The following is a 26,133-nucleotide window of genomic DNA, read 5'->3' on the forward strand; positions in this document are numbered from 1 at the left end:
AGAAAACCTGCAACCTCTCCGTTCCCAGGGCAGCTGCCTAGCTCTCTATATGGCAAGGATTGGTAATTCCGGCCGGATTTCTGAAGAAAAAATAAAGTCACTGGAAGCACTAGGCTTCCAACTTTAACCAAGTTAGCCTTGGGAGCTGGTGCTGTCCCCCTGCCTCGGGCCTGCGGTCTCTAACCCTAACAGTTCTAACTGGCAGCCTTGGATTTTGGTACGGTAGCTGGATTGGGGTGTAGCCTCAGCTATTAAAATCAAAGGAGAGGAACTCAGTGCTCCCTTGGCATGGCTGGAGAAAGGCTCTTCCACGGAAGAAAAAGCCTCCCTTTCTCAATGAATGCAGTGAGCCTTGGCTGATGGGCCCTCAGGACCGTCTTGTGCATGGTTCTTGCGTGCCCACCGCAGTGTCCAACTCCCGAGAGAGGTGCTCAGTAACTTCTCTGATGAACCAGAGCCTGAAGGGGTGACTCTTAATATCCCTTAAGAGACCAGCCAAATCATTAGGAATTTGGCCTCTGCCAGTTGTTCTTGGGGGAGGCTTCCTCACACTGCAGGCCTTAGTGTAGCTGAGCGCAAGTCAGCTCCCCTGAGAGCTACTGTAATGAAAGGAGAGTGCACCACAACGCCATGTTTTTCCAAGTGTTACCCATTTATAAATAAGTACATTTGCTTTCATACATACAGTTCATTGTACAGATGGCGATCTGTATACATGGGCAGGAAACTGCATTCATTTAACTTTTCACATCTATCTCACACAGCTCACGTGTACAGACAATAAAACTGCTCAAGCAAGTACAGCAAAGGAAAACGTCTTTCCTTATACACAGGGGCCTAGATGCCTCTGCTGGGTGTGGGACATCCCCACTGCACGAGTTCACAACTGTGTGGTGTTCAATATATCAGGATAGAGAACAAACATGCATTGGATAATATACTGTACAGAGAAAGTCCTTTACATCTGAGTTATAGAAAACCTAAAGGAAAACTAAGTGCATTAAAGCTTTTTCCAGCAAGTGTCTTGAAAGGACAGCAAAGAGGAGGAAGAATCAAAATCATATTAGTACAAATCACTCTTTAATTGTAGACTGTACATGTCTGTACTAATTAAAATCATCTTGGATTTGGAGGAGACAGAACAGAGACAAAGATGCTATGCTGGATGGAAAGGAGGCCATGCCTGAGAATGGCACCTGCCCTGAGCCTGACGAGGAACTGGTCCCACTCAGCAGGAATCAGCCAAAGAGGAAAAAAAAAAACAGAAACAAAAACAAACCAAAAAAACCAAACCAGAACAGGAAGTGTAACTTACAGAACTTCCAAAATAACCTGTGAATGAAGTAGAGATCTGGAGCCAGCATTTCTAACACTTTTCCAGTAAGTTGGTTCACAATAAGGCAGGTACATTCAAGTACTGAATTTTCCAGAATTGACTCTCTGTCTGGTCCTGGGGACCAAAGGGATTGAGTTGAGTCCCCCTAACCAGGTGTTCTGGTTAGCGATTAGGCAAAAGAAAAATCCAGCCAGCAAGTGCTACAACACAGCCCGCTAAGCTCCTTCCTTTCCACAGACTAGGTGGAAAAAACGAGAGCAATGCCGGCCTGCACCTATATGCATCCAGCTAAAACCTGACAGGTCAGCTTAGTGGAGATATCACAGAGTCAGCAGGAAGAAATGAGAGGATATGGGTGAGGAAACACGAAAGTAACACTTGATTTTTGGTGTCCAATTACGCATTCATTTGGTACTGACTTTCAAAGCTCTGACTGTGGCCATCAGCTGGCCACAAGCATCTCAGGGTGGTTCAGCTGCTGTGAGGCATTGGACACCGAAATGCAGGTTACCAACACTTCAGCCCTTGAGTGGTCTGTGTTATAAAAGTTGATGAAGTCCCAGTGATTATTCAAGTAGCTCTGCACAGTGGCTCCACCAGCCCCATTGTGCTTGTGTCCAGGCCCCCAGCCAGCCACCTCTTCTTGGGAGCAGCCAGAGCTGAGTTCAAGGCATTGCATGGTGAAGGTTTCCATGACACGTCTTTGTAGGTAGCTCCTACCCCTAAGCCCTTTGTTCACTGTTGTCAGTCATGGTAGCTGCTGGTCAGTCTGGAATTCCTAGAGGAGAAGGAGAGAAAGCCACACACACCCCCAGTGCACACGCAACCGGGTGGCACAGGCCTGGTGTGGGAGCAGCTGCAGGCTGCCTCTGCAGGGTAGCTTCTCGAGAAGGGGGCAGCCCCGGGACAGACAGGCAGGGCGGGCGAGGCTGGGATGGGGTGGGTACATCCTGCCCCCTGGGGAGCCTGTTCCATTTTGTGGCAAAGATTCAGCAAGCAACTGGTTTTGTCCAAGGCAATTCTGCAGGAGAAAAATAACTATCTTTGAATCAAACCATCCAACCGTGACACCTCTGGAGTTATAAAAGTTGGAGGCCGAGAGGAACTGAGAGGGATGCTCCTGGGGAAGAAATGGGTCTTCTGCACACCCATTCATCCACCAGAGAAAAGGAGCTCTGGTCAGCCTTCCCCCAGCCTCTGCCTGGCTGAAGGTCCAAAGCAGGAAGTGTTCAAAGAGCTTATCTCGCCACATCTGGCACAGATGTATGAAGAGCCCTTTCCAGGCCTTTGTTCCCTCCTTCTCGAACCCTCTTGAGCCTATGAGCCTGTCTGTTGTTGGCCTGGATGTCGCTCCTCCAGAGATGCTGCCATTCTCTGCTACCAGACAAGCCTGGTGCAGAGCCACAGTGACACCTAGTGGTAAAGTATGGTGAAGCAAGGTGACATCCACAAAAACCCACTGTCTATGACTAAAATCTAAGGAAAATACTTATGGATATTAAATTAGATACTGATTAATTTTTCTGTTGGGTACATCTCTGGAATATAAAAATACCAATATTTAGAGAGGGGGTTCATAAACTACTATACAATATAAGGGCCGAGAATACCTTTCTCTAAGCTGTTCTGTTTACAATAATCCAGGCTTAACTAAATTAGCAAACTTGTTATCTCTGGACAACGACCTGGGGTACTGTACATGATTCTAATTAGTGGAATTTTCCTGAGCCTTCGAGTTTAAGTTAAACACATCTAGAAAGAAGGGCACATGGGAGAGGAACAAGAAGGGTTTGTGCTCTATTAACTTGGGACTTTTAATAGCGCACGTCTGCAAACCGGACAAGATACAACAGCAGATACAAAATGGTCTCCATTTTGTCCATGCCAAATTCTCATGTTACACAGGTTTTCCCTTTACTTTGTAAATAAACATTAATTTTTAATTGTTAATTGTGTGCCTTACTGATCCAGTAAATAAAGTAACCATGTCTCAGGAGTCCCTAAGAAAATTGCTGGAAAAGCACTTTAAAATCACGGCAAATATTTTTTTGTATTTAAAAACTCTTAATCTTTTTGATGCTTATATACAACAGTTATTTCTTGTGCTATAAATGTTGTGATCCACTGCTTGCTTTCTTTCCTTTTTTTTTTTTTTTCCCTTGAAAAATACACTAAAAGACAAGGGCGGTTTTGCTATTTTCTAATGAAGACATTACTCACACTTAAATATCCAGTATTTATCAGTTACAAATTCAAACAATAAAGTGCACCCATTTAAAGACATGATGTGATGGAAACCCATTAGTGCAAGAATTCTGGGTGAACGGAAGGTAGGATTTGGTGAGAAACCTATAAGCTGAAGTCTGTCACCACTGTCTCCATTTCAGGGTGATGTGAATTGGCTGAGTGGAACTTACCGGTTTCATGTGAAAAATTCCCCCCCCCCCCCACCTGAAGCCAGACATTGACTGAGCAAGTGCTGCCTGGGGAGGAGGCATCTCTAAGGTACAGCACTGAGATCGTCCCGTGGCAGTGAAGTAGCAAAACAGGGCACAGGCAGTCTGCTTACAAGGAAGAGCTTTGTCTCCTGCTCCAATAAGGTCCAGTTGGCAATTTTTAGTCAAAAACAACGGGCGCCCAGTAGTGATATTCACTCCTTCTTACGATGGCTAAAAAAGAATTGCATCTTGACTGTTGACAGTTTAGTGTTTTGTCCAGTAAGGCATGGACCCTAAATCTGTCTGTCCTAGAAAATTCTAAGAGACACGCTCGGGAGAAGTGGCATCAGTGGTGTATTTGTAAAACTACAGCACCTGCTTGCCCACTCACGTGAGTGCAGGTGGCACGTGTGGTGTTCCAAATAAACGAGGGGCACTTTTCTAATAAACACTGAGAAATTCGCAAAATGTAGCAGCAGCGCCTCAGGGAGTAGCAGTTAAAAAGGGTAAGATGCAAAGAGCCCAACAGGGCTGAGGTCTGGACAAAAAAAGCTGAGAGGCTGCTGGGCTCCTGGCTGTAGGCTGATGCTATAGCTGTACATTTCACCTTCTTGATGAGAGAGAGAGAGACACTGATGTCCACTCTGGGCTAGGTGAGTGGGAGATAGTCCTTAAGCATCAGAGAGAGTGGACAGAGGCTGGGTCTCGAGTTAGCCTTGCTGTTGACTTCTAGCACAGGACACACATCCTGGCCTGTTCCAGGCTTGGGGGTGGAGGGGTTCATCTGTTTGGCAGAATCTAAGTTAGTAAAGAAGTGTTTCTGATTTCAGCTTCATGCTCCCCATGTCTTAACGATTCTTTCAGAGGACACTTACTATCACAAACAGGTCTGGTCACATCTGGATTTTTGCTCAGGAAACCTCCCTTCCTGTAGCCCTTTACTAACAAGAGCAGAATGATTCCTGGTAACAGTGACCGAATTCTCTTTTGTTTACTTTTAGTTGTTTAGTTTGTTAACTTTAAGAGCTGATGTGCAGTCGCTACCAGGCCTGTGCTAAGGCTTCGATTTCAGTGTTCTTGCCGTCCCTCTCATGCTGGCCTCAGTCACTCAAAGGACCGGTTAGCAAAGGGCCACCAGACACAGGAGATGTCTGGAGGGTGACTGGATCAGAAGACTTGCTGTCTACCTTATGTGCTCCTACCCAGGGCTGAAAGGGGTCTTTCTTCACCCGGAAACACTTTGCTGTGCCTGGCTTTTAAATATCAATCCCCAAACACTCCTACCTAGAAGAAGAAAAGAGTAAACAATTCCTGTAATAACAGATAATGAAACAATAGATCTTGAAATGGAGTTAGACAGCATTTGCCGTGGAATGCAATGGCCCTGGGTGCAAGCTCTGGGAATAAGTCTTACCGTCCCCAGAGAATTCAACTTCCTTCCCCCAAAACCAATTCTTCACTATACCATCTGGGTTTAAAAAAAAAAACAAAAAGAGGGCCAGTAGAACAAAATCTGGCTCTAGGCAAAGATCCAACTTAACAGGATTACTACACCAGGCAACCTCCGGGAAGAGAGTGCTTTTTGAGGAATACGATGCTCAGTGACGTATCAGAACCCAAAAAGTAGATTTCTCCAAGACAGATTTTCTACAGCCTTTCACTGAGAATCCAGAACAGTCTCTCTATGTACTTATTTATTCTCTCCCCCACCCATGGAAAATCGGTAGCTTTTAATGGTTAATTTGGCTAAAAACGTAAAGAATAACTCAGTGAATTATTTAGAAGTATGCATGATTCTCATCCAATTTCCTCGGCTGACTGGAATATTTAAAGGGCTGGTTGTTTTCTCAATGTTCCTAAAATGCCTCTTGGGAAATCCATGTAGTGACATTTCAAATAACTGCATTGGTGCTTTCTTATTTCTTCTCTTTCTCCTTGATCCTTTACCCCCAGAGGAAGACCAGCGATAATCTAAATGAACATTCTAGACCGGATGGCTGCAGGGAGCTGGCGGTCCAGGGGAGGAGACCATGGCACAAGAATGCACTGGGGCTGCTATTTGGATAACACTGGATAAGAATGCAAAGGCAAAGGGGCATCACACTCTTTCTAAAGTTCCTAGAAGAAAACGAACAAGAACATCTTATTTTTGTAAAAAAAGGAGAAAGACGTTTTACACAACAAGAACATCAGTGAAAGCGATTGTCTCCTGGAAAAAGCTGACCAGTGTGTCTGATCTCCCTGGGTTAAAGCACACGGCACAACAATCTCCTCGTTGGCATCTGAAGAGAGGGAGAGAGCGTGTGGCTAGGGTACAGACAAAAGAAACCCAAGTCCTGGCTCCCCGGAGGCCAGCTTCCCAGTTGGCTGCATGCAAAGGATTTCGGCATGTGGGCTGCCACCTCTGAACACCACGCGGAAACTACATGAGAAATTAAGCCAGAGAACTACCTCGAATGTGGAAACCAAGCCTGAAAATGTGCAGTGAACACATAGGGGTCTCACTCCAACACACGTCTTTTAGACATTAGACTCCACAAATGGTCTCTTTGGTTTGATAGGGGACGTCTGCCCGTGTCGAGAGTCCCGGGACAGCTGCCTGTGCAGGTTGTCCTGGTACGCCTGAGCCACAGGGAGGGTCCGAGCCACCTTCACGTCGGGGTACGAGGAGGCCTGGCTAACTCTCTCCAGCAGGTCTCCGCGCGACCCGTTAGCCAGCATCCCATGGGGGCTGTAGTAATCGTCCTCCAGCAAGTGGCCGTTCTGTGCATTGTTGGTTTTGTTATAAAAGGCAATGTTGCTGATGGATGACGGTGGGCTGAAGGACTCAGGCTGAGGCAGGTTGCCTGGAGACGTAGGACTGAGAACGGTATCCACTGATGACACTGCCCAGGTCCGATTCTGCTGGTGAAGGTGGGGGTACTGTTGAGTCCGGGCTGTTTTATCTATGATCCCCATGAATGGTGTGGTCCTGGATCGGGTGGGCTCACTAGGGTAACCTCCCTGAGTGGGAGACACTGGCGACAGCTCGTCACATGACCTATCGTATGCCGGTTTCAGTGGGATCTCCATTTGTTGAATCGAGGAAGATGGCCGGAAGGTAGGAGTTAGGTTGGAGGCGGATGAGATACTATTGCTAGATGGAGAGAAACGAAGGCCTACGCTTTGGGAGTGCAGCAATGGCCTGGGAGTTGGTGGGTGGGGTTTGATTTCATTAGGGTTGACACTAATAGGTCTTCTGATTAAATGTGACACATCAGGGGAACCTAGTTGGCTGGAGGAACGCTCCAGGTCTAGTTTTGAGTGACAGACTGGGTAATAGGATGCGGACTGGCTACGCCCAATCTGTGGTGTCTGGCTGTATCTCATGCCACCTCGATAGGCGGAGGAAGGTCGCTGGGGAAGGTCTTCTTTGGTCAACCCTCCGTGCTGACAGATGGCGCCTGCACTCAGGCTGGCCTGCACATGCTGCACGGGTCTGCCATCCCCTACAATCCCCCCGATTGACCCTTGATAAACCAACCGGCTCTGACTTACTCCTATGTCTCCTTGTGAAGACTGGTATTTACCAGCCATTGAATGGGCCACTTGGCCATAGGCCCCTGTGGAGACGACAGTGCTCGAATGAACTGCTGAGCTGGGCTGGTTGCTTCTCACGATCTGCGCTTTGGCCGGCTGGAGCCTGAGCCCTTGCTGGGGCACTGCCACGGGAAGCTGGGGCATCTGGTAGGGCCGCTGGGCCATCTTGGATAATGGAGATTTCGGTCTTCCAGGAAGCTGACTAACATTTGTTTCTTGCTGATAGCGCACGGGGGAGCCTGACTGGGATCTATAGACACTCATGCTTTCCGCGGGAGGGCTGGCCCGATACTGAGGGCCTCTGCGGAGAGGGGACGGGGGAGGGCTCGGGTATTCCTTGCCCTGCCCTCCCACAGGAGGGGGGCTGAAGCGGTAAGATCCTCCCTGATGAGCTGGGGAAGTGTGCGGGGGACTAGGCCTGTAATGCGAGTTCTGGTGAGTTGGAGAAAGAGCAGGTGAGGTGGACTGATAGCTCTGCCTAGTGGGAGAACCTACAGAACTACTGGACCGGAAGTCAAAAACCTGGTGAGAGCCGAGAGGCGAGCTGGAGACGTAGGCCGCGTCACGGTGGGCCGGGGAGGGGGGCGGGCTCTGGATTATCGGGGGCCCCTGGCTGGGCCGAGCCTCCGTCTGGAGGCCGATGGACACATTCTCAACATCCTGTTCCAAGAACTCCTCCTCGAGTATGTCCTGCACGGAGTAGATATCTTCATGCTGGGGTTCGGGTTCTGTCTCTTCCGGTAACTGCTGCTGAGGCTGCTGCTGTGCCGCCGGCGGCTGCTGCTGCATCTGCCGACACTCCTCCTCCACTCTCAGCAGAAGCCTCTGGATCTCACGGTTGTTTGGACACAGCTTGATGGCCTCGTTCAGGTCCTCTAAGGCTGCTGCAAACTGTCTGCTTGACAAAATGTAAACACAGGAACTGGAGTTATTCTGAATCAACAGGAACCACCAAGAGCTGAGAACACGGTCACTGTTTCAGAGAACTGTTAGCGTCTGGGGGCATCTGGGGGGCTTTGGTTTCGTCTGATTTGTAAGGAAGGAAATAGGTAGGCTGTCATTCCAGAAGAGTCCAGAATGATTCCCTAGCCAGTTCAGCCTCCATCTTCCCTCTGGCCTCTCTGGGATCAGTGGAGAAATGTCCCTATTTTGTCAGTCCAGCGAGGCCCTTCAGGAAGTTTCTCTCAGTGTCCAAATGCACACCAGGTAGTATGAGGGTTGGGTGGGGTTGTCATTTACAGGGCCACTGTCAATTAGCTTAGGAACAAAACAGTAACTACAATATTTAAAATCTTGCTGATCCAGCAGAATTTTTTCTTTATATTTTAGCTCCAATTTCCAGGCCTGTTCCATCCTAGGCAAGAACCCTGTCCTCTGCCCTTTCTACCCCTCGCCCCACAGCACTGCGGCTCCTCCATTCTGCTACATCCAAGCTGGGCAGGTATTAGGCTTGCTGACTAGAAAACTCAGATTCTGGTCTACAGATAAGGACACAAACGGTCAGAGATACTCCCGTCCTCTCTATTAACCTTGCCCAGAAAAGGGGCAATTGGCCTTGTGGGGAAGGAATAATCCAAGGGGAAAGAGAATTTGACAGTCAAGCTTCTGTAAGAACTCTGTTGCCCCAGCTAATTAAGACTAAGATCACTGCCACCGTCATCACTAGACTTAACCTGGGTTTGATTTTCAGGACCACATGCCCCCTGGTCATAGCTGTGAACCTGAAGCAGTTCTTTTACAGGCAGAGCTGGGGAGAAGGGCAGGGCGCCGGGCAGGAGGCATTAAGGACAGTGACAAGTTATCTAAAGATCACTGATGGCAGTTTCTAGATCTTTCTGGAGGCTTTCCTGCCCACTGGCCAAACCACAGCAGATGGGGCATGAGAGATGGGGTTTCTCTTGGGCCCTCTCAGTCCTGGCAGCAGGACCTCCTGTCTCCATGCATGTGTGGTGTGGTGCTGGGAGGGGTGGGTATGGGAGAAGGAGGCTTGATCCCACCAGACTTGAGGAGAGCCCCAGGAGGAAGACTAAATGATCCAGGGAATCTCCCAAAGGCCTATAAGAAAAGAAAGAGGGGCCTGTGACATATGCCCATCCTACTTTCCCCTCTAAAAGGGCTGGGAGGATATTTTGCTCAAGTGACCTCTTCTTAAGCCACCAGTGTCTCTACGCTATCTGCTTTGGGGGTTAAAGAGCGACTGAGATACGGCAGAGGCTTCTGGGAAGAAGGTGCCATCCTCCAACAATGAAAAGGCAGTTTTCTCCCAAAGGAAAATGCTCTAGATCTCCACAGCCCCAAAGAGCTGCCAGCTGTACGATGCGTTCTGTGCGATGGGAGCCGTCCCCAAAGCTTGGTCCTGCGAGTCCTCAGGGACAGACATGGGGGTCTGTCCGATATGCCCCAGGATGGTCTACGTTGCCTTGGCCAGATTTTCAGAAAAGAGAGCTCTTGCTTCTCACCCTCTCTCTCTCTCTCCTCACCTGCTGCTGCGTTTTGCCCTTGCTCTTGCATAGTAAGCTTCATAAGATTTCGGTTTCAGCTCCAGGGCCTTAGTAGCAAATTCCTCCGCCATTCCAAAATCCTGTCATTACAATAGGTGTGCAAATGAGTCATTGAAGAGATATGAAAAATAGACATCTTGGGAATAAAACAGATTATATGTACATTTCTTTGACATTTATGGACGGAACACCTGGGATTCTTGACATGCCTGGCATGGCTCTAGCCACGTGGCCCAGACTGAAAGCTCCTTCTGCCTTTTGCCCTGTGTGGCCCTGCAATGGCTCACAGGAATTCATCTGCCCAAAAGTATGAAAATATTTTTAATTTGTCCTCTTTCTGCCTTTGCAACATAGTTCTTTCTGGTCCAGAAGCCAAATGTCAACCCACTGAAGCTCTTGAAGTTGGAAACCCAAACTCTCGCTGCACATGCGTATATGAGGCAAACACACACGTCGACGCCTCGTGTGTGCCCTCATCCTACCCCCCACCTTCCTGCCGCACCCACTATTCCTTGGCTTTAAAGGGATGAGAAATAAGTCTAGGAAGATGGGATCTGTGTAAAAAAGAAATGACTGGCTATGGAGACGGGATGGAGGAGGGACGTCAGACAGGCTTGCGTTCGATTCTCTGCTCCGCTTTGTAAGCCCTCGGGGTGTGTTGTGTGTTTTCTTATCCATACGGACCTCCCAGGTAGGATTAAGAGCAATAAAGCATTTGAAAGCTCCATACACAGTCCCTGGCACACAGGAGATGCTCAATGAAGGGTAGTTTCCATTCTGTTTCATAGAGGCTTCTCTGGCCTGCTCCTTCTCTTAACTTGTTCCTTACTTAGGAAACATTTAAAATTTAAATAATAATAATAAGACAAGAGAGAAGACTGGCTGTCACTGGGGCCTGTGCTGTCACCTCATCTCTTAATCACTGAGGCTGCCTGGAGGAACACGGTCCCATCTGTCCTCATTCTGAGAAGCCCTGGGAACAGGAACCAGGGAAACGAAGCCATAGTCTTCAAGACACCCTTACATACTAAACTAAAGGGGAAGGTTTTCTCCTCTTTTACTATCAAAGCCATAGTACAGCACAGTAGCCTCTGGTTACACTTGTGAATCCTAAGGCAGAACAAAGGTCCTGGGGTGGAGGTAAAGTTGAAAAAAAAAAAATTAATGGGCAACTTTCGACATAGGACGACAGACTTCAGGTGGTCCTGGGAGGTGATTAACTGTTTCTGATCCAACGTGGAGCTACAGAGGAAGTGTTCTATTTCATAGCATCAGCTTCCAGCTCTACTGTTTCAACCTTTCCCCTTCATTTTTTCTTTTGGGACAATTGTTATTTCTGGGAAGATTACAGAGTATTTTTAAGAAGCAGACTATTTGTGAGGCAAAAAGGCAGCCAGCAGGTTGGCAGCAGCTTCGGAGCTTTGTCTAACTCTTACTAACTGGAGGAGACCCTTGCTGCTGTTTCTTCTGTTTCATGTAAGAACCTCACCACCTTTCCCGGAGAACCTCTCCCACATCCCCGCTCTCCTCGGCACCTGGGAAAACGCTGCCTCTTAGGGCATCACGGTGCCCTCTGAGATACCCAAGTCTATTTATCAGGGTGCTCTTTTCATTGCCATCTAAAGATGGATGATATAAAGGTCACTTTTCCAGAACCGACAGCAGATCTGTTGCTACTGAGGCTGAAAGCTCACTTCTGTACGCCTGAGTTCTCTATCCCTTTATTCAAACATTCCTGTTTGGCCTGGATTATTGTTATCTCCTGAGGAACCATGAGACCTCAGGCTAGTGGATGTCAGAGATGCCTGACATGATCCTGGCTATTCCCAGGATCTGAGAGAGGGTTCTTGGCCCAGGAGTGTCTGCAGGTCAAGGGAGCAGTGCCTGAGGCCATCAGAGGCTGTATCTGCAAGGCAGGCAAGAAGGACCAAGGACTATTTAGGGGATAATAAAGGACCAGGAGGAGTTCTAAGACTCCCTCTGTGACAAGAAGGGACACGTCATGTTAGAATAAAAGGACGAAGAAAGAAGTGAAAAGTTGAAGATTAGCCTTAGAAATTAAACCTTGAAGTTCATGGTCCTGGGCCCTCTTTCCAGCCCTTCCTTAAATGACTAGGGGGTCTACCAGTAAAGAAGGGAATGACTAAAATTTGTATCTAATTGCATCTGGAATTCCAGTGACCACTGCTCTCACATTTTCCCAAAGACCAGAAAACTGACCTGGGGGCAGGGCAGGATGATGATGGCACTCCAATCACTTTCAGCAGGAATTAGGAAAATTCAGAAAGCTACAAAGTGCCCACAGGATTAACTTTTTTTATCGTTTGAGGTACGGATTGTACTTAGACTTGATTTCTTTCAAATTGCAAATGTCAGTGCTCTGTGAAGGACAACCAAGTTCCAAATGGGGCAGACAAGGATTTCAGGGGCCTGGTAAAAGCCAGTGCATGACACGGACCGTCAACTTCCAGTACTGCAGAAAGGAGCCGGGATGAGAGGGACTTACGTTCATTTTCCTGCGACATCGAGAGAGGTTGAGGAGGAGAGACACTTTTAGTTCCCGGAAGGTTTTCAAGTCCTCACCAAACCCTTCTCTAGGGAATTTCTTCAGAGCGTACTGGTAGCGCTGGGCAGCTTCCTTTACTTTCCCTTTCTAGTGGGAGCACAAGAGAGCAAAACACAGTTGGTCTGCTGAGCAGCTGAGGAGGTTTGCCCCCACTCCCTTCCCCTCTCCGCAGTTACTACTAAGGGTTAGGCCCTCCCAACACCAGCCCTGACGGTGAGAGCAGCAGGGTCCAGTCTTTTCTACTGGAAGCTCACCTGGCAGGTGAGGGGTGACGAAGGGGATTCCCACGATACAAGCCAGAGAAACAAAGTCTTGGCGTATGAAAGGCCTGGGACCCCAGCTTCCCAACTGGACTCCCAAGGAACTGACCTTGTTCATTTCAAAGGAGGTTTTTCCCCGACCTGATCTCCCTATAGGACACATAGCATTCCCCAGTCCCAATCACTCCAAGGTTATTACTACTTCTTTACACCTGTTTTATCTGGAAATTCTTTTTGTTCCACCTTGCCAGTCCTCTACAAGAGGCCATTCTCCTCCTCACAAAGGATGTGGGAGCTAAAGCAGTCTAGCTGTTGCTCCCCTAATCTCATGGCATAAAACAATATCAATGAGTCTTCCCCTGTTTTTCGAAAAGGCATGGGGTAGGGTGGTGGTAGACAAGTGAAATTTAGAATTTGTGATTCCATCTGTGTCAGAGGGATTTTCCAAGATGAGGTAAATCTGTGACCCACCTAGGGAACTGGTCACAGGGGCCTTGAACTTTTCTTACATTTTGCATCTGAAAATCTATAAGCTGAGCCCAGAATGATGCAGGAGGCATCTCACACTGTTAGCTGCCCTTTATCCACTCCATTCTGTCTGTATAGTTGCAACTCCAACCAGGGATCCTGATCTTTTATTTTCTCTTTAGACCCTTTCACTGAGGATAGACTTGGGAGTCTTCCAAGGCAGAATTCTGGGTAGGAGCAGGAGTAGCTCTGCCTGTTTAGGAGGTAGGATTCCTTGTCGTAGGGTGCCACAAGTTATGTCATGAACAGGGCTGAGATTCTTGACAGCAGTGCCACTCTCGAGTCCATAAACATGACACCCTGAGAGGCCCTTCTTTGAAGTCATGTAAAATCATGGCTGGCTCAGAACTCAAGTTTCCTAGAAGCCTAAGAGTCCTAGATTACAATAACTCTCACTCAAAGGGTCTTTGGGAAATACAACGGTACTCCCAGGAGCTCTGTATACTCCTTACACAAGGCGGAAGTAACGTGCATCACAATCATTTCCTCATCTTTGGGCCTGGGCATGTCTCAGTGACACCCGCTGCCAAAAGTTGGGCCGGATTTGTATTTACTTTAGGAAAAGAAGATTCAGCTAATCTTAACACAATGAGATAACTCTGACATGGGAAGTTCTTCAGGGACTTCCTGCAGCCCATGGGAGTTTGTGTGTGTTAGGGATATGCAGCCTTCAGCTTGAACTGTGAGTACAAGAAGACTTCATACCTTTTTTGTTGTCATTTCAAGTAAATCTTGTAATTGCTATTTGTCTTGGTTTCCTTTCCTTCCTCAGGGATGCTGATAAGCTATTATTACTACAGAGTTTTAAATCTACATATATATTAAATATAAAAGCTAAGATTGATGCCTCTTTCCCACAGACTGGAAATATCTGCACTATATAACGTTTCTTTTACTTGTCCCATGGTTTCCAGGCTCCAATGAACAGATTCCATGTAGAATCTACGCATCTGCCTATTAGTGACCAGGTAAGACCAGGTCTTTAGGTCCATCAGCTGCAGGCATGTGCAGGCTACTCTTGCTCTCTTGTTGAGAAAGCAAAAACTTGGGGTCCTCAGCTTACGAGCCCACCACCGAGGGATGGCACTGCCTCTAGAACCAAGGGTGAGACCTGCCGAGACTTCGGGAGATTCTACAAGGAGAGAACAGTCAGGGCTGTCTGGAGGACACGGTTCCTTCCTCCGCTCACCTTATAAAACATGTCCCCCTCTTCCATCAGCTTGCTCAGCAGGATGATCATGATGTCTGGTTTGGAGGTAGCCATCGCCCATGTGGCTGGACCTGTAGTGTACAGGATGCATGATGGGTAAAAAACTCATACAATGTAAGGGTGGCAGGAAGCTAGGTGAAAAAAACACCCTTGGGGAATTTCTGCTGAGAGAACAACTTGCTCCACAACAATGGCCTCATCTTTTAGAACTGGGAGTGTCTTAGTAACTCCCACTGCCAAGAAGCTGCGTTGGATTTGTATTCACCTTAAAATAAGAATGTTTGAACTGTCTGAGTTTGCACCACTGGAGGGCAGCAAAGCCTGCGTGTTTTATTTGGGCAGGCGATTGCTTATTTTGGAGTTATTTTAAATAAGGAAATTGGGAGAAAGGGTTTACATTAAATGTCACCATAAGATTTTAAAAATCTAAAAAGGGTAATTTATTTCAGAATCTGGGACTCAAGAGCCCCAGCTGTTTAGTCTCAATTTTTAAATACGTTCTTTGCAGAAGGGAAACCATGAAAGACTCTAAAGGTTCCCCTAATCTGTAAGTACTGAATAGGACTCCTGGGATTCATGCTGAACCAGGAGCACGGTTCCAATGTGAAACAAGCCAACATGACCGAGGACCACTTTACCCACAAAGAGAAAGAAAAGGTTAACTCGATTAGTTTACGGATGCCTGAATTATTTACCAACTAGGCTTTTCAGGGTTAGTTATCAAAAGTTCAAGTTATTCTCTACAACAGTCATTAAAAAAAATCTTCTTTTAAGGTGAAGTAAATTAAAAGATTAGAGGTGTAGGGAACTCATGCAGGCTAAATCAAAGAGGAGAAGGCAAAGCTGATCAAGCCATCAGACCACGCCTGATGCTGACAGCGGTGAAATATACCTCGTGGGCGACTCGGTAACGTCTGACAACCTTCAAAGAAAGGAGAAAACAAAAAGTTGTAGGAGAGGAAAAAAAAATGGATGAAGGTGAAAAAAAAGAAGGAAAAAGCAGCGGTGAGAGGCAGGCAGCAAAAAAGCCAGCATATCAGCCAACCCTTGTCTACAGGTCTGAGGGACGGGGAGTGGATGGGACGGCAGCCGCAGGGACTCGAGAGTCCAAAGCACACACAGAGCAAGGGAAAGCGAAGGCTGTGGCGGTGCAGGGATCCAGGATGCTCACAGGGCGGGGCTGCTACCGAGGTGTCAGCGCTGAGATGTGCTTAAGGTCGGAGCAGCCTCCTGGCTAAGGCTACTCGGGGCACCGCAGATAACCGTGTGATTTTGGACACAGGGTAGCGTAGACCATGGCTCAGATGGTGCTTTCTCTGGGCCAAGAGCCTTCTGTTCACTTGGACAATAACTGGGCCAGGGCAGAGGGGAAACTACATACACGCACACCACACACCCAGGGCAGCCAGACCGCCGGACCAGTCTGGCCCCTGGGCACAGATGGCCAGCACCTTCTTCCTTTTTCCTACCTATCTTGGCTCCTTTCTTCAGAAGAGTGACAACAACAGAAGTGTTCCGGCACCCCACTGCCCTGTCCAAAGGGCGCATTCCGCTGTAGTCAACGTGCTCAATCATGGCCCCGTGATCCACCAGGAACTGGACCTAGGACACGGACGAAGCAGCGCAGTTAACGCAGGTGTGACGGCTCACACTGCTCCACTCAGGGCTCCGGCTGCTGCCTGCCCTTTATTCAGCTACTGGTTTGAGCCAGGCTGGACAGTCATGGTATTCCAGGCCAGACCTACGCTCCTGGTCTTTAATGGTGTTTTCAATGTTCCCGCCCTGGAGCAAGTACAGATCTGAGAACTTTATATCAGGAATCATCAACCCCAGATAACATTGTGGATAGAGAACCTTCCCTATTCTTACCACCCTGAGGCTTGGTTAAAGGCACTCACCACCTCAGCATCACCATAGAAAGCCGCCAGATCCAGTGGGGTGCGGCCATTCTTGTCAGCATGGTCTGTGGCGGCTCCATTATCCACCAGAGAACGTACTACTGAGAGGTGACCCTTCAAACAAGCCCAGCTGAGGGCTGTCAATCCTTCTTTGTCCATTAGTGCAATGGAGGCACCTACAAGAGCAGGCATAACACAGGGCTGAGGAAGCATGAAAAACATGAAAATTCACAGCAGGAGGGAAAGCTGGTATTTAAGGTGTACACTCGGCCAAAGCACAGCTTATGTTTCTGGGATGTGAGTTGTCTTTGGATAAAACTGTTAACAAAATTGCTCCCACAAGCTGTCAGTACGAGAGTCCAGTTCTTTGACAGGGCAGCCTATCCTGGGTTGTGCATAATCTCTCCCCAAGCTTACTGTTTATCCTTAAGTTTCATTACTCCTCTGTGAGAATCCTCAACTTTGCCCAAAATGGATGTGCTCACCACCTCTAGAATCTCCCACAAGTACTCCTGTATCCGCACTTCCGGTCATGCTGCCCCCATGTGTGGATACCTTTTATCTCCCCATGACTTACCTCACTTCTACCTGTTCTCTAGGAACCATCTCAAACCTCCCTGTTGGGGCTTCCCTGGTGGCGCAGTGGTTGAGAGTCCGCCTCCCGACGCAGGGGACACGGGTTCGTGCCCTGGTCCGGGAGGATCCCACATGCCACGGAGCGGCTGGGCCCGTGAGCCATGGCCGCTGAGCCTGCGCGTCCGGAGCCTGTGCTCCGCAACGGGAGAGGCCACAACAGTGAGAGGCCCGCATACCGCAAAAAAAACCCCCCAAAAAACAAAAAAAACCCCTCCCTGTCTCCAAAAAGCTTCTCGCATTCACTGTTACCTCATCTTGAACCTGCTTGACATGTCACCTTATTCTGTTATTAATCTTTTTTTTAATGTATCCCACTTATTTGTAATAAATTCTCAGTGCATGTTTTCTGAACTTGGCAAAAGTCTTCGATTTCTAATGGTATAAACTCCTTGAGAGGTTCTCATAAAATAAGGAGCTCAGAACACGTTTATCATTGATGATAGTACCAGGCCACCTTCTCCCGCCTTAGAATGGGAGGGAAACGGACTCATGGGAAGAGACTGAGCCCAGGCCAGGAAAGAAATCAGGAGTTTAATTAAACTAGTCAGCCTTCAACAACCCCATCCCCACTCTTTTAGCCTATTTTATATTCTGCATCTTCTTCCCTTCAACATTTCTATTTTCACCTGTGAGGAGCAAGCACACTTGACATACTGTTTTTGTAATTGGTCTAAACTTCAATATACGTTTGGTTCTCAGCCTAGACTGTAAGCTCTTGGATGGCAAAGAGCCTGTCGTTCCCTTGCTAGTTTTGAAGAGTACCTAAGATGACTCTTTCCACACAGTTGGCATGACATGCGCACTAACTAAATTAGAGATCAACTTACTGCACACACAGTACGTTTTCCAGGCTGCGTCCTCAGCTGGACAGGATTCAGATGTCAGATCAAGCTCAGGACCTGCCACAGCCAGGCTCTGGGGCTACTCAGCAGATATGTGGCCTATCACCTCTGTATCCCTAGAGGTCAGACCACCAGACTTTGTGGCTTCCCGTAACAGGATGGCGGGTTGGAAAGTACGATACTTCTAACCCTGCGGAGAGCCATCCATGTAGTGGGTTATCTTTTCACAATGGTGTAGTTTGCAACTAAAACACTGACTCTAACATGGAATGAATCTGAATATGGGACAGAATCTAAGGAGTTTTCTCAGATGCAACATCTATAAATTTCCTGGACAGAGTCTTCAGGGGTGGAAAAAGCAGGATAAGAAGGTTCTGGATGTATGTTACAGATAAATTGATTTTACAAAGATAAGGGAAGCTGGAATTTAAGAAATTAAAAGAAGATACATATGAAAAACACCCAGGTATTCAATTTCCTCTGAAAATTCAATTTGAAAGCTTCCTCTTCTCTCTTTTCTTCTCCGGGCAGTTAACAGAATCACAGTTCTCCCAAACATCCCTTTTAGAACTTTGGAGTTACCGTCAACTCATCTGTCCTTACGACCTGCATGTCATCAACCCTTATATCCAAAATCTTTTTTGCACTTGGCCCTCTTGTTCTAACAGCTACTGCACCTGGATTCGGCATTACCTCTCATCTACTCAATGACAATGGCTTCCTAATTGATCCCCAGGTCCACTATAATCCCTTCATCAACTCTACTATTCACACTACTGCCAAAGTGATTTTTCTTTTTTTTTTTTAAAGCGCAACTCTGGCACTGATTCTCTTTTTAAAAATCTTGAAAGGCTCCCTACTGCCTTCAGATAAGTCCAAACTCTTTGAATCTGCTCCTTTTCAATTCCTTTCCACATACATTTCCAATTTTATTTCCCAACAGTCCTCATGTACCTCACTGGACAACTTGCATATTTCCCCAAACCTGTTGTGTACTGTTTCTCCTCTCTGACCTTTCATTTACATTACGTCCTCTCCCTGAATATAGAACATTTTTCCCATTCAAATTTCAAAGTCTGTCCTGTTCTAACTCAAATACCTTTATCATCAGAGTACTTAGGATTCTCTGCTTTTTAAGGTAGTTCCTTATCTTTGTTTTATCCCCTCCTTGCCAGATTATAGACCCTTTGAAGACATGGATTGTAGTGTATTTATTTTAAAAAATCACTCAGTTCCTAGCATAGTAGGATTTGTTGATTGAGAGAAACTCTCTGATTTAAGTGTGAAAGAATGAAACGGTAAGAAGACCGGGACCAGAATGCCTGCAGCGTAAAGGGAACACATGTCTGGGATCTGTGTCTGATGAGCTTCCACGGGCTCACGGCAGACTGTGTGCAGTCATCTACAGATTATCTGTGGTGAAGGGGTCCTGCCTTTTCCAGTAGACTCAGGTTGTTCTGGGACATTTACTCCTGCCACGTTTTATCCTGAGGAGCTAGGCGTATCTCCCTTGCTCCTCCAGCCCCCTCTTAGCAGAAGGATAGAAACCATGAAAACAGGTTTGTTTGGTGGCTTGTATTGGGGAAGCAAGAACCACTCTGTACACGGGGAAAACAGTTCTCTGATTCTGACCCAGTTTTGTGAGTCTAAGGTTGTGGAAACAAATCTTTGCAGGAGAGAGCTAAAGATCCAGTAAGTCTCTGACTGAGTTGTAGTTTGAAATCTTAGAAGAAGAAACCTTGTCTTCTTCCTAAATCAACTACCCTTCAGCTGCTCCAGCCTGGGCATGATGTGCAGGGGCTTGTTTTTCTTGAAGTGTGTGCACCTGTGGGTATTAATTATCGATGAGAAGATCCCGTTTACTCATAGGGGAGGCTTGCTGGAATGGAGTAAAAGCTGGTCACAGTCACACCACCTCCTGCTTGATGCAAATGCTCGAGCTCCACTAGATGGTACTGCAGAGTCACCAGTGACTGGAGCTTTTCTACTACAGAGGTTCGTTCCCCTGTCACTCACTACTATTCTGTATAGATGACTGAGGTCGGAGCCATTGAAGGGAATGCTTTGGATAGTATGACCACAAACTCCTTTAACTTATTTCCCATTCACCAGGAATATATGAATGTTGGTAAATGTCAAAAGGAATTTATTACAATAGGAGGGTAATAATACCCTGATTCCTCAAATAGGGTCCCATGGTCAACAATCATTTCAACTTCCATTTGCCTCCTTAGGATACAAGAAAAATATTAGTTGTGCAGGCTTACAAAACAATTGATCAAGTCAAAATACGATCCCTGGAAGATGAACATTTATTGAGTGTACGTTAAAAAAAAATCAAAGTTGGGAGATTAAAGAGCTTAGATTATGTAAATTTGATTAGGATACCAAAAACCCCTCAAGCCATAAAGCAATAGAGAATGTCAGAATTAGAAGGGTCCCACTGTATATGAGAAGAGAGGAGACGGACTTTCATTTTCTCACCAACTGGCTTAAGAATATCCGTTCTCAACTCCTCTTGGAATCCATCCCTGGAAATCATGAGTTCCTGGGGTTGTTATGGGCACTGGTCATCAAGCTCTGGCACTGCAGGACTGACCTTGAGCAAGGAGAAAGTCCACAGTTCCCAGGTGGCCTTCGGAGGCTGCCATCATCAGGGGAGTGCGGCCCTGCTTGTCCGCCATGTTGACATCAGCTCCGTGGGTGAGTAAAAGATCAACAATCTGCAGGTGCAGAGAAGCAGGGCCCAATCAGCCAGGAAGCGCTGCTGAGCAGACACACGCACGCCCTCCCCCACACCGTGAGAACTCCCCGCTAGTCACCTCTAAAGAAACTTTCCACTGCAAGAACCCCCTGCGTGGTCTAGTACCATGGGATTCGATCTCTGACTGTCTCAGGGACAGCCAAATGAGAAGAACTCAACTCTAAACGTCCGACTCAGCCACTCAGTAAAAAAGAATTCAAGATGACAAAGGCCAAGATGTAGACTAAACAACCCCATGATGGAAGCGCCAACACCTATGTCAGTGCCATTTTACTGGCCTCCAGGGGCTGCAAACCTGCCTGCAGTGAATATTTACAACTGAACAGAAGACAGTAACTACAGAATACAGCCTCCGATAACTCTTCAGCACTGTTTGGCTCCTAGGACGTTTCTCCTACTTAAACATTTTCAAAGATTATAACCAATAGACTTTTTTTTCCATCCTAAATATATAAATTAGCGTTTATCCAGAATCCAAACATCTGGAAAGATCACATAACTAGAATTTACAAATACCACATTTTCTTTTTGCAAGTCTGAGGCACACCTGCTGTAAGTGGTTAGCAGGGATCTGTTGAGGTTTGAACCTTCCAGAGACCCTGGGGATGTTGTGAAGTGTGAGAAGGAGGTCGCTGCACCACCAGGCCAAAAGTAGCTAGTCCTTCTATGTGATACAGATCATCAGGTATGATCTGTATTATATAGAATGTATGAATGTTAATTTTCGGATGTATTTTCAATTAACCAGAACATTAATAACAGAGGCCCAAGTCTTCAAACCCAGTGACTGCTGGATAACCCAAATTTTGTGATTTTTTTGCTTTCTGCTTGAGAAGTTCCCACCCAGGAATGTAAACTGATACAGCCACTATGGAGAACAGCATGGAGGTTCCTTAAAAAACTAAAAATAGAACTACCATATGACCCAGCAATCCCAGTACTGGGCATATACCCTGAGAAAACCATAATTCAAAAAGAGTCATGTACCAAAATGTTCATTGCAGCTCTATTTACAATAGCCAGGACATGGAAGCAACCTAAGTGTCCATCAACAGATGAATGGATAAAGATGATGTGGCATATATATACAATGGAATATTACTCAGCCATAAAAAGGAACAAAATTGAGTTATTTGTAGTGAGGTAGATGGACCTAGAGTCTGTCATACAGAGTGAAGTAAGTCAGAAAGAGAAAAACAAATACTGTATGCTAACACATATATATGGAATCTAAGTTAAAAAAAAAGAAGGTCATGAAGAACCTAGGGGTAAGATGGGAATAAAGACACAGACCTACTAGAGCATGGACTTGAGGATATGGGGAGGGGGAAGGGTAAGCTGTGACAAAGTGAGAGAGTGGCATGGACATATATACACTACCAAACGTAAAATAGATAGCTAGTGGGAAGCAGGCGCACAGCACAGGGAGATCAGCTAGGTCGTTTGTGACCACCTAGAGGGGTGGGATAGGGAGGGTGGGAGGGAGGGAGATGCAAGAGGGAGGAGATATGGGGATATATGTATATGTATAACTGATTCACTTTGTTATAAAGCAGAAACTAACACACCATTGTAAAGCAATTATACTCCAATAAAGATGTTAAAAAAAAAAGAAAAGTTCCCACCCAGAACTCACCCCTGCCTGGGGCACTGGAAGTAGCTATGTGCTTACCTGCCAGTGGCCTTGGCGAACGGTGCTGAATAAGGGCACTGCCCCTCGGCGGTTTGGCTGGGCCACTGCTGCCCCCTGTTCCAGGAGTAGACGACACACCTCCAGTTTGCCCCTTCCGGCTGCAGCTGTCAGGGCTAAGGGCAGAGAGCACAGAATGAGCACAGGGGGTCTTGCCTTCTCCAGCCCTCGAGGGTAAGCAGGGCAGCACACCTGTGTTTGATGAATGTAATTGCTACTTTACCTCCAAGAATGATGATTCTGGCTACTTCTGCCATGAAGGAAATTTTCAAAGAAAAATAAAAGGGCTTACATATACGGAGACAGTTATAATAATTTTATTGAAAAAATCACTTTTGACCAAACTTACTTGGTTTCATGTTTCCTACCCAGACTATCTTCTCTGCTTTTAATCCCTCTCTTTTTTGGTACCTCGTCCCAGCTACAAACCTTTTACTGGTATGTGCATGGGTAAGAATGCAGAGAGAAGGGTCTTTGCAGACTACAGTCTTTTAGAGTTAGCTAGGAACCACCTCTGGCCAATTTCTACTCCTGGGCCCTTAAACTCAGAGAACCAGTCAGAAACTGCAGTCTTAATTTTGTTGATTTCTTAAATGACAGTTTCCTGGATTGCTTTTAAGGGAGTATTTACAATAAAAATATATTAAAAAATGTAAAAAAAAAAAAAAAAGAAAAAAAAGAAATTGCAGTCTAAGAGCCTTGGGCCAGTTTTCTTTTTTTTTCATCAGTTGGGACAGAAGTTTCTAGTACATGTGTGACCATTTTCATAGGAGGGTCAAAACTGTTCAAAGTAATAGTCTTAAAGATGAGAGGAGTGTGACAAAGGCTCTTTTCTTCTGAATACAGGATAATGGAGTCACAGATAAAGCACAGCTATAGCGAGGATAAAGGACACACAGCAGGAAGAAACATAAACATTCTTCCTTCTGTGCTACTGTCCATTGTTTATGGTCTCTGATACAGAGGATACTAAGAGTGCTTATTTCATCCTTTGAGTACTGTTTCAATAGCAGTAAGAGGAATTTGTCAATATACTTTCTACTAAGTTCATATTTGAACAAATATGTATTTGTTTCTTAACCAGGGATCTCAAGTGTGTACACTCAGTGTTTTAAATGGATGAGGGTAGGGAAGATGGTAAACACTGTTAGAAAATGGCAGGAGTTATGCTTTTAAAGAAAGAGTATGGAGACCTTTTTCCCCACACAGACTTGAAAAACAGATGTGGTAGTCAGCAGGTCCTTCCTTTGCTGTGGCCACCTACTCCAATGACAAATCAGAGGAAGATAATACACGGCAGGTGCAGATATTTCAGTTTGCAAGTGTTGGTATCTAATCAGGGAAGCAACTGAAAATCAAATCAAATGGTCACTTGTGATTTTTTTCATTTAAGTGCAAATTAAGGCATTTTGTCTTTGAGCTTGGCCAAATTTACCCACGACTGACTCATATGCAAAACTAAAACTACCTGTAATTTCCACTGAGATAAACCTTCAAAGTAATCTTTTCCTTCTTCAAGGATAGAAAGGGCTTATGAAGGAAAATGTGGCAATTTTAGAAGATCTTAAACTAGATGTATCTAGGCCTTGTCTTATGTGTATTTTTCATTTTATTTTTTGGAATTCTTAACATAGGCATTTCCATCCTGTTCTCACAGAAGGGCAGAGGCTTCATCCTATCTGAGGTGAGGGTCATTTCCAAGTTCCGAATGGATAAGTTACAAGTATTGATGGGTTTGATTGTTTACTTGACTGAGAAGTTTGTCTCTTGTTCTTTAAATCAAAGTGATGTTCCCTCTTTTCCAAGTTCACATTTCTAATAGTTCAGGAAAAAAAAAAAACAACTTTAGTTCTTGGGTCAGAACACAAGAGTAGCTTAAGAATTTGACTGGCAATCATCACATTGTATACATTAAACTTACACAATGTTGTATGTCAGTTATATCTCAGTCAAGCTGGGGAAAAAGAAAGAACTTGACTGGGTTAGACACTTGTTAGGAACCATAAGAATCACCTCGTTGGTACATAAAACAAAGGGTTTGGAAAATTTCTAGCTCTCCCAAGTTTAAAGTAGCTACCAGGGGGCAGGGACGCAGCAAGCCTCCCTTTCAATGTCTTGTGTATGGCGTGGTGTGTGTGTGTGTGTGTGCAGATACATTCTTTTTCACGCAAGAATTTATAGCACTCTGGAGAAAATACAGACAGTATTTCAGAATCAAGCCTCTCGTCAATGATGCTAGTTCACAGAACACAGATAAAAATTCACAAGCAGTGCCCATCCTGAAAGCTGAACTTATATACTGTCTGCTCTAACCTGGAGTCATGTTGCTGGGGGCTGGCCCATCTCAACCCACCGGACAACATGTTTATATGAGAGGGAATGTTCCATTTGGCCTTTTTCTTTGTTGTATCATCTCTGTTACTTAGGTTATGACGTAATTTGGCAGGAATCTCCAGCTGATATCTGGACACAGTCATTAACACAGCTGGCCAACTTCATCTCAGAACAACACAACTATGGAAAATTGGGTCTGTACTTTTCAAAATCCAAGAGCAAGGAGTTGCTTTGGCTGGATTTTATATAGTTCTTATCAAAAACCGTTAAAACTTTTTGAAAGTGAGACGAATAAGGCAAAGCCAGTTCTGTAAAACAACAACCTGATTCTTAGAGCAAATGTTAACAGTTTGGAGCCAAATCTCTCTTCCTAAGAGACCAGTAACAGAATTCGTTCCCTAGCGTGTCAGCATCTGATGAGATTATTTGAAATAAATGGTCCTTTTTCAAAGGGAAACAGCTAAGGAGTTTGAAGAAACAGATAGGATACAGCTGAGTTGATGGAATAGCCAAAGTCGGCTTCGATGGGATGCTGATGCTGAATAGAATGCAGAGAAGCAAATGGTTCTTTTATCTCTTCTCAACCTTGACAGTGTACAGCACAGACAGGTCATGAAGACCGATGGGATGGAGGTGGGTGGGGAAGACATATACTGATCACTGCTATCCAAAACAACATTAATTAGTTACACATTTATAGAGCTATTTTGTCAGATACTGTCAGCTCTCAAGGAACTCAGGGTTGAATAAGGATAACAGACAAACAAATACATTACTATACAGTGTGATAAGCACAACAGAGATAAGTCCACGGGGGTTGTCTGGAGGTGGCACAGAGGAAGAAGTGTCTGAGAAGGTCTCCAGGAAGAGATGACAATCTAAACAAGATGCTGAAAGAGAAATAGGAGACTTATAGGCAACGACGACAGGGAGGCATTCTAGGCACAGGGAGAGCACGTATAAAGGCACTGAGGTGGGGAACGGCACATTTACTCCTACTGGAGAAGACAGGCAACAGATGATGCTAGAGATCACGACACATCTTTTTATGCTACCTTTTTTTTTTTTTTGGCCGCATCACACAGCATGTGGGATCTTAGTTCCCCGACCAGGGATCGAACCTGTGCCCCCTGCATTGGGAGCGTGGAGTCGTAACCACTGCACCACCAGGGAAGTCCCTTTTTATGCTACATTAATGTTACAGGTGGTCAATGAAGGGTGGTAAGCAGGAAAGTGACATGGACAGATTGTGGCTTAGAGAGATCACTTTGGCTGAAGTCTGGGAGATAAATCACAAAAGGGTGAGGCCAGAGACAAGAAGATCAGCTAGGAAGTAGTTGCAATAATCTAGACAAAAGATGATGAAGGCATGAATTAATGGTATCTTGTTTATGTTCTGAATTTTCGCTACTTTTGGGCCATGGATGGCTCAGGCTCTCCAGAGTTGCCAGAAGCTTTTAATGCTGGTTCTGTTCTACAGCTGTAAGACAAAGGAGAGGAGGGATTGGTGAATCTTGTCATCTTAATTGCCTTTCTTCTGTGTTGGAATAC

At 45.9% G+C, this 26,133-nt stretch overlaps 1 protein-coding gene across 9 annotated transcripts in view; it reads right to left on the reverse strand.

Annotated features, from left to right (window-relative positions):
- Positions 1-631: 631 nt before the first annotated feature.
- The window catches only part of TANC2 (tetratricopeptide repeat, ankyrin repeat and coiled-coil containing 2), a 358,600-nt gene continuing 333,098 nt past the window's right edge, over positions 632-26,133 (reverse strand). For 7 of the 9 annotated variants that reach the window (XM_027081267.1, XM_027081266.1, XM_027081261.1 and 4 more), the window contains 8 exons: positions 22,231-22,364; positions 20,394-20,517; positions 16,317-16,492; positions 15,888-16,020; positions 14,398-14,489; positions 12,361-12,507; positions 9,834-9,934; positions 632-8,251 (listed from right to left, as the gene is read on the reverse strand). In XM_027081267.1, the coding sequence (XP_026937068.1) occupies positions 6,295-8,251; positions 9,834-9,934; positions 12,361-12,507; positions 14,398-14,489; positions 15,888-16,020; positions 16,317-16,492; positions 20,394-20,517; positions 22,231-22,364 (2,864 nt within the window). In that variant the 3' untranslated portion in view covers positions 632-6,294. The remainder of the gene's footprint in view (positions 8,252-9,833; positions 9,935-12,360; positions 12,508-14,397; positions 14,490-15,887; positions 16,021-16,316; positions 16,493-20,393; positions 20,518-22,230; positions 22,365-26,133) is intronic. The other 2 variants (XM_027081263.1, XM_027081270.1) reach the window with 1 other exon arrangement.

This window comes from Aethalodelphis obliquidens, unplaced genomic scaffold (assembly GCF_003676395.1).
Source record: "Aethalodelphis obliquidens isolate GAN/ISIS:26980383/991018 unplaced genomic scaffold, ASM367639v1 scaffold44, whole genome shotgun sequence".
Lineage (NCBI taxonomy): Eukaryota > Metazoa > Chordata > Mammalia > Artiodactyla > Delphinidae > Aethalodelphis > Aethalodelphis obliquidens.